Source organism: Arachis ipaensis, chromosome B5, assembly GCF_059453495.1.
Source record: "Arachis ipaensis isolate K30076 ecotype BB chromosome B5, ASM5945349v1, whole genome shotgun sequence".
NCBI lineage: Eukaryota > Viridiplantae > Streptophyta > Magnoliopsida > Fabales > Fabaceae > Arachis > Arachis ipaensis.
In genome coordinates, this window is record NC_142440.1 from 12,835,012 (window position 1) to 12,842,826 (window position 7,815).

Sequence of the window (7,815 nt, forward strand, 5' to 3'; positions counted from 1 at the left end):
CGAGGTAAACTTACAATGATCGTGTTGTCTTATTTCGTTTGTAAAATAGATACACTATTATCGTTTTTTACCTATGTAATCTTTTCCAAAAATAAAATATGTGTACAATAAATTCGTCCTATCTAATAATAGAATAAGTAATAAAATATAATTGAGTAAATATCTAAATGTGTGTCTTAGTAAATTTTTATTTAAAAAAATCCATTAGTAAGAACTATAAATATATAATTTGAACAGGACAAATGAAAAGGTGAGTAATAAATGATGCCAGTATGCCACAATCACAATTCAATTCACAACCAATCTGGTTGTTAGATAGATGAGCGAATCTTAAAAAACATTATTCTTCCTCTTCATTCTAAATAGAAAAGTAGAAAACTGCAGTAGTAGTTAGTGACTATGGTACACTTTGTTAGCTGTGTGGAAAGTGGGGGAAAAGGCACCATGTGCTACACCGCCATTTGAAGTGGCATGGTTTAAAGCATTCTTCACCTTTTCATAAATTCAGCTCATGTATGCCCCCCTCCTCTAAATTATGTATCAATTTGGGTAGATTGGTAATTTCATGAGTCTAAGTCATTACTATTTTCAAAATATAATATAGTGTTTAGCGCGGTAAAAATATTATTTATTATTTATATCAATGCAATATACAACGCAACGCAACGAAGTAACAAGAAGAAAATTAGGAGGGAGACGTCAAAGCAACACAAAACCCTTTTGGACAGAGAAAGAAAAAGCCATTTCTGCTTTCTCTCTTTACATTCAAGCTCGCTTATCATTGTTATGTTCCTCACCTCACTGCATTTGCAATGCATCGCACTTCATAGTTCAGAATGTTCTCTTCGATCTTTTCTTCATTCTGAGATAGCATTTCATTTCCTGCATGAGGTGAGAAACCGTTAGTTCCCCTTTTGTTCAATTTGTGTTTCCTTTATTTGAATTTTGAACTCTCACATTGTGTTATCAACAGTCAAGGAACAAAAATGCAAGAATTTGGTTTCATGAAGAAAATGTGATAGCAGAATTTGCTGTCAGAGTAACATTCCATCACCAGAATCTAGCTTCAAAATGGTATATAGTATATCTTTTTCTTTTTTTAAAAAATTTGTTTGCCTTTTCTTTTTCTTCCATATATTCTATTTCTGGAATCTTCTCTCGAGTTCTGTTTGCATTGTGTTGCACAAACTAAAATTAGGAGAAGCTGAAAAAACTGCCAAAAATATCTTTAGAGTGGGTTTTTTGTTGAAACAATTGCACCCGTTCATTTTTTTGTTGTCACTTTGGACAACCCAATTTTCAGATCTTCTCTCTGTCTCTGTCTCTGTCTCTGTTTCTCTCTGTCTCTGAATTCATCTGCAAATGAATTAGGATGAAGAATGTTCCTTTGAAAAATTCTGAATCCTTAAGTCCTTATCACCTCTGGTAAATTTTCTTTAACAAAATTGGACGTTTTTCTATATTTCCATGTGAAGAAGAATTTGACAGTCTGTTCCATGGAATGGGGACCATTTCATAAAAGTCCAAGTTTTTATATTAGAATACAGAAACCACCGCATTCTGTTCTCATAATTGGAAGACCTTGTGATATTAGTCAATTACACCTCTAAATATAAATTTGCATATAATATTAATATGTTTTTTCTCTGCTAAAATGAAGTTGTAACCTACGATTACTATTATTATTTTTTTTGTTTTGTTGCAGATAATAATTGGGGTCAAAAATCTTGAGTGGCCCTAGTGTTTCATACCATCCCAACAATGCAACACAGCAAGCTTCATGAAGCATTCAGAAAGAAACTAGTGCTAGATTAACTGAATACAAAAGTAGCATTTGGGTTGCTCCAAATTCAATGACGTGTGATATCATTCTCATAGTTGGAATTAGAGTTTAGAGGAGGTGGGTGAGGATGGGTTCTGTGGGAGGGGAGGAGGCAATGCAAGATCCTGCAGACCGCGAGGAGCGGATTCTTGTTTCTGTTCGCCTTCGACCTCTCAATGACAAGGAGCGTGCAAGGAATGATGTTCCTGAATGGGAATGTATTAATGACACCACTATCATATACAGGAGCAATCTTTCAGCTTCTGATAGGTCCCTGTACCCAACAGCATACACATTTGGTATGAAAACATAACTATTGTATTTGAAAAACAATGATTTAGCTTCTTACTTAAATTCAGCCAGCAGCTGTGGTTTTTATATGCCTGTCTGTCTGCGTGAGTTTATCATATTATTTTCAATTTATTTCTTCAGTGTTTAACGAATGAATGAATGTTCTTGTCTTGGAGTATAAGGTGGAAATTTACCATAATTGCTGCTGTTCATACCCTTTGTTAATGCTACTATCAATCAATGGCTTTATGTCTCTTCCAGATTATTATTCAGTGTGTGTGGTCTCTTTTTGTTGATATCATCATTCTTCTTGGCAGAAAATATTTACAATGTATGTTACGAAACTGGTAATATCCATGCATGCAGTTGAAGTTGGTGAATTTGTTTTGTCACTGAATTCATTCTGCCAAGATCATGTTAAGCCTATTTTTGTTACTGTCAGTTACATGGACTGTGATAAGATTTGCTTCCATGTTCTGATCCACACATTTCTTTTCGCTGCAGACAGAGTATTTAGGGCAGATGCCTCCACTAGGCAAGTTTACGAAGAAGCAGCTAAGGAAGTTGCGCTTTCTGTTGTCAATGGCATCAATTGTGAGTTCTCTTTCTTTCTCTATCTTTTCTTATCTTATTTCTCCCATCTTCTTTTTCTTCCTTCATCAGCATCAGCATTCATTCAACTTCAATGTTGATATCTTCTCTTGCTTTATCCCTTGTGGCTATGGTCTTAAATATTCTATTTGATCAGCAAGCATTTTTGCATATGGACAAACAAGCAGCGGAAAGACATATACCATGAGCGGTGTAACTGAATACACTGTAGCTGACATTTTTAATTACATACAAAAGGTAATTGAACTGCTAACGCTTGCCTGCAATGCTGTGTTTTTCTCCAAACTAATTTTTTTTAATTAGATTTTTCCTTTTTTACAGCATACAGAAAGAGAGTTTGTTTTAAAGTTTTCGGCAATTGAGATTTATAATGAGTCTGTCAGGGACCTCCTCAGTACAGATAGTACTCCTCTCAGACTTCTTGACGATCCAGAGGTACATGTCTTCATCTCAAAAGAGGTAGCAAAAGTACATGTCACTAACAGTTTATCATTTTAACAGAGGGGGACAGTTATTGAAAGACTGACTGAGGCAACTATGAGAGACTGGAACCATTTTAAAGAGCTTATTTCTTTCTGTGAAGGTAATGATGGTTTGAGCTATTCTTGCTTCAAAGGACTACCTAGATTGGATTTCTTTATTTTTCTATTTCCCTGTTACAAAATTTTTATCCAGCTAGAGCTGATTGCTTATCCAAATTGATTGCATTTTTTCAGCTCAGAGGCAGATAGGGGAGACATCACTGAATGAAGCAAGCTCCAGATCTCATCAGATTCTCAGACTGGTATTATATGTTATTGTTTTTGTCAAAGGCCGCAAAATTTGTGAAATTTCATGGTAGACCTTTCTTACATTTCCTAAACAATGTGGTTTCTTCAGACAATTGAAAGTTCTGCATGTGAATTCCTTGGAAATGACAAGTCTAGCTCTCTGGCTGCTTCAGTGGTATGATTAATTTGCTCATTTTGTAGGAAATAATTATTATGTCTATGAGGAAATCAAATGATTTTTTTTTTGTTGGGGGGCGGGGGGCACAGAATTTTGTGGATCTTGCAGGAAGTGAACGCGCTTCCCAAACAAATTCAGCTGGCACAAGGTTGAAAGAAGGTTGCCACATTAATCGCAGCTTACTAACTCTAGGAACTGTTATCCGCAAACTCAGGTTAGCTTGTGAAGTTTGTGTTTCAATGTCTTGTTACATTCTCCAGACCATGTATACATAATATCTGGAACTTTTTAGTTCTCTTGAGTCTTGAGCCAAGATCATAATCTTTTGCCTCACATGCAATTGAATTTGGTTGCAGCAAGGGGAGAAATGGACATATTCCTTTCAGGGATTCAAAGCTAACCCGCATACTGCAGTCGTCGTTAGGGGGTAATGCAAGAACTGCAATCATCTGCACCATGAGCCCTGCACGGATTCATGTTGAACAAACCAGAAACACTCTCTTATTTGCAAGTTGTGCCAAAGAAGTGTCAACTAATGCACAAGTTAATGTAGTAGTGTCTGACAAAGCACTGGTCAAGCAATTGCAAAAGGAGTTGGCCAGACTACAAAGTGAATTGAAAACTTCAGGGTCAGCCCACTCTACATCTGATTGTGCAGCATTACTGAGAGAAAAGGATCAAGAAATTGAGATGGTAAGGTTTTTGACTTGTTTCCTGTGTTTTTTAATTTTATGATCCGATGGAGTATGTTGTATTATTCTGACATCACGTCTAGGTAAATGATAATAAACTCTAGATAGATTAATCGATAAATTATAGCAACCATCATGTTACATATGGAAAATTTGTATCGTTTATAAGGGTAGTACATGTTACTGGATTGTTCATTCAACTATTTGTTGTTGGTTCTGTATTGTTCTTCTATCCAGGTCTGGTCACATACCTCCTGTATTGTTTTGTCTCCTTGGTCACACCTACTTCAATCCTTATACTTATATTGAACTACCATTTTGTATTATTAAATTCCACCATATATTCTTTCATGGAATATATCTACCTCGGCTAAAAATTTGATAGATTGAAAACTAGATTTTCTTACTTCCTTCCAGTGGTGGATGACGGATTATTTGATGGTCTTTAGTAAAAAAAACCATTGGACCTTAAATTTCATTTCTGGCACTGCCTTTATGGTCATTACTTGGCACATTGGTAATCCATCATAATCTTCAGAGAAGCTTGAGTTAATTGTTTTTGTTTCTATTTTTGTAGTTTTTCCTTTTTAAGATATCCCTTAGTCACAGTACATTTAGAATATTTTGACTTTCAGCTGATGTTTTCCATGCTCACTGAAATATGCTAAACACTTTATGAAAGCATTACATTTTATTGTTGTCATAAAATAGCTATTTTTCAAGCTAACTTTGATTTCAGCTATAAAAAGAGACTACTGTTTTTAATATTTATTTATAGTTTGATATCTTTGAGCATATATTTCTTTTGGCCATATACATGAACTATGTTAATTGTACATGCAGTTAAAGACAGAGGTGAAAGAGCTGACTTTGCAGAGGGACGTTGCACAAACTCAAATTAAGGATATGATCCTCCAAGCAATTGGAGATGGCGAGTCTTCAACAGAATTTGTGAGTATATGGCCTATCCTGCTAAAGAATTTAAAGTATTAATTTAATTGGTGGAATAACTTCTCACTGTTAATTTTCTTGCCAAACATTCAGGATAGTGTGTATTCTCAATATCCCAAAATACGTGTGAGAAATGTGTGGGATTTTGGAAATCAAACAGAGGAGCAAAGTTCATTGAGTGTTGACTGCGAGGAGAGTTTACGGTCTTTTATTGCATATTCGGATGGACACAGTATCTGCTCTGATGATAACTTGTTCCAACTTCCTGACCTTGACAAGAATCTTCGAATGAGAAGTGCTCCGCTCGTGGTCTCACATATAGGCATTCGAGATGATCGGAAGAACATTGAAGATGAACAAGAAGAGGATGCCGATGATCAGCAAGAAGAGGATTCTTGCAAGGATGTTAAGTGCATTGTGTCTGAGGAGCTAATTAGAAACCCACACACACAACCAAAAGTGGTTGCTTCAAGCTTAAATACATACACTGATTCTATTGCATCATCTCCTTTTGCAAACACAGATACCTCAGCATTGGCTGAAACTGATAATAGAAGAGACAAAAAAGATCTGGATTCATATTCACCTGGGTTACAGGAAAACAAAAGGGTGAACCACTTGCGCCAAGATTTTGTTATTCCCTCCCCAGAGAAAAGTTATGCTTCTCCCTGGCTCAGAGAAATCGGTACATCTAGTTCTAGAAGCTTGAGGTTTAGCAGAAGTAGAAGTTGTAGAGCAAGTCTCATGAGGAATTCATCTTCGTATTGGTTCGATGACGAAGAAAGTATTCAGAGCACAACCCCAATAGGGAATGAAAAACACTTCACTAGAAGACCTGATGAACTTCAAAGCAAGGCTTATGTCCTAGACCAAAACACCTATTTGGAGAGGCTGCCCCCATGGAATGCCGGTGAGAATTCTGTGGAAACTTCTGCCGTTGATGATGTACAGAATGTGGAATCCTCCATTGACAAGGAAACTAAGAGCAATTGTCCTGAAGCTTCAACTCCACAAATAAAAGAAGAGGAAGATCTGAAAACTATGAATTCACCAACTGACCATGAGGTAAGCTTCCATCATGCTTCTTAAATTTGTTTCTTTTCTCTCCTTTTATTTGTCTTTTATCAGCTTGACGGTCAACTATCAGATACCGGATCCATTTGAGCATTTGTTTTTATTTTTCAACCATTGCTGTTTAACCATGTTAGTTATATAAGTAGCACATTTCTGCATGGTAGGTGTCCAAGACAGGATTGGATCCTGCAGTATCTGCAAAGAATTTCAAAGACGTTGGTGTGGACCCAGTGCAAGCTGAAGGAGACAGTAGTCCAGACTGGCCTTCAGAATTCAAGAGGCTGCAAAGAGAGATTGTTGAACTCTGGGATGCTTGTTATGTTTCATTGGTTCACAGGACTTACTTTTTCCTTCTATTCCAAGGTGATCCCTCAGATTCTATTTACATGGAAGTAGAGCATAGAAGGCTATCCTATCTTAAGCAGACTTTCTCCCAAGGCAAACACACTGTGGAAGATGGAAGAATTCTTACAGCTCAGTCAAGGTAACAACATCATTTCAACTTTCAAGTAATAAGAAATATAAGGATTGAGGTCATGTTAAATTCTTTGTAACAAGAAGCCAATTAATAATGCTTTTTCTCTTGAAAACCAGCATGAGAACTATTAAAAAAGAGAGGCAGATGCTGTGCAAGCAAATGCTGAGGAGGCTGTCCAAGTCTGAAAGAGAGAACCTCTACTTGAAATGGGGCCTTCTTTTGAGTTCCAAGAATAGGAGAGTGCAGTTGGCGAATCGTCTATGGAGTGACACAAAGGACATGGAGCACGTTAGAGAGAGTGCAGCCATTGTTGCAAAGCTGGTTGGTTCAGTTCAGCCAGAGCAAGCTTTTAAGGAGATGTTTGGACTTAACTTTGCCCCAAGCCCCACAAACAGGAAATCTCTTAGTTGGACAAGCAGCATGAGGAATATTTTGTGAGTTTGGATCACTCTTTAGGAAGGTTGATTACGGCCATGTAAATAACACATTGTTCTTTCAGGGGCAAGAGGATGATTTCACTTGTATGTTGCTAACTCATATTCCTATTGAACTGATTGTAAATTGGTTTGTAACTTGTAAGGGATGTGCAATTCCTCAAAGGTAATTTTTTTTCCAAAAATTGTTGTAGATTCTGTGCTGGTGAACATCACAAATATTGAATAGGTTGTATGGTTTTGTGTGCTATGTTAGCACCACCTTTGTCACATTATCTTCTTTCATCATTTATTATTATTTTACTAAATGGTGTTATCAAATCAAGAAGGTTTAATTACTTTGTTGGTCTTATAGTTTTGTGAAATTTTCAATTAGGTCCCTATACTTTTTTTCCTTTTAATTGGGTCCATGCACTAAATTTTTTTTCAATTGAGTCCCTATACTTTTGTTTCCTTTTATTTGAGTCCCTGCACCAATTTTTTTTAGTTAGGTCCTTATAAAATGAAGCCAAT

General features: G+C 36.4%; 1 protein-coding gene across 3 annotated transcripts; it reads left to right on the top strand.

Moving 5' to 3' along the window:
* Positions 1-360: 360 nt before the first annotated feature.
* On the top strand, positions 361-7,572 carry LOC107640164 (kinesin-like protein KIN-7E). 3 transcript variants are annotated; one of them, XM_016343714.3, is made up of 15 exons: positions 361-891; positions 974-1,074; positions 1,706-2,121; positions 2,618-2,707; positions 2,862-2,962; positions 3,047-3,160; positions 3,227-3,308; positions 3,442-3,509; positions 3,605-3,670; positions 3,763-3,887; positions 4,030-4,366; positions 5,209-5,316; positions 5,410-6,381; positions 6,555-6,874; positions 6,985-7,572. In XM_016343714.3, exons 3-15 carry the CDS (start codon positions 1,911-1,913, stop codon positions 7,304-7,306), a joined length of 2,916 nt encoding a protein of 971 aa, XP_016199200.2. In that variant the 5' UTR covers positions 361-891; positions 974-1,074; positions 1,706-1,910; the 3' UTR covers positions 7,307-7,572. The 3 variants fall into 3 exon arrangements, with proteins under 3 accessions (XP_016199200.2, XP_088344177.1, XP_088344176.1); XM_088488051.1 differs by lacking the exons at positions 361-891; positions 974-1,074 and adding an exon at positions 1,168-1,425; XM_088488050.1 differs by lacking the exons at positions 361-891; positions 974-1,074 and having other exon boundaries at positions 1,492-2,121.
* Positions 7,573-7,815: the final 243 nt, after the last annotated feature.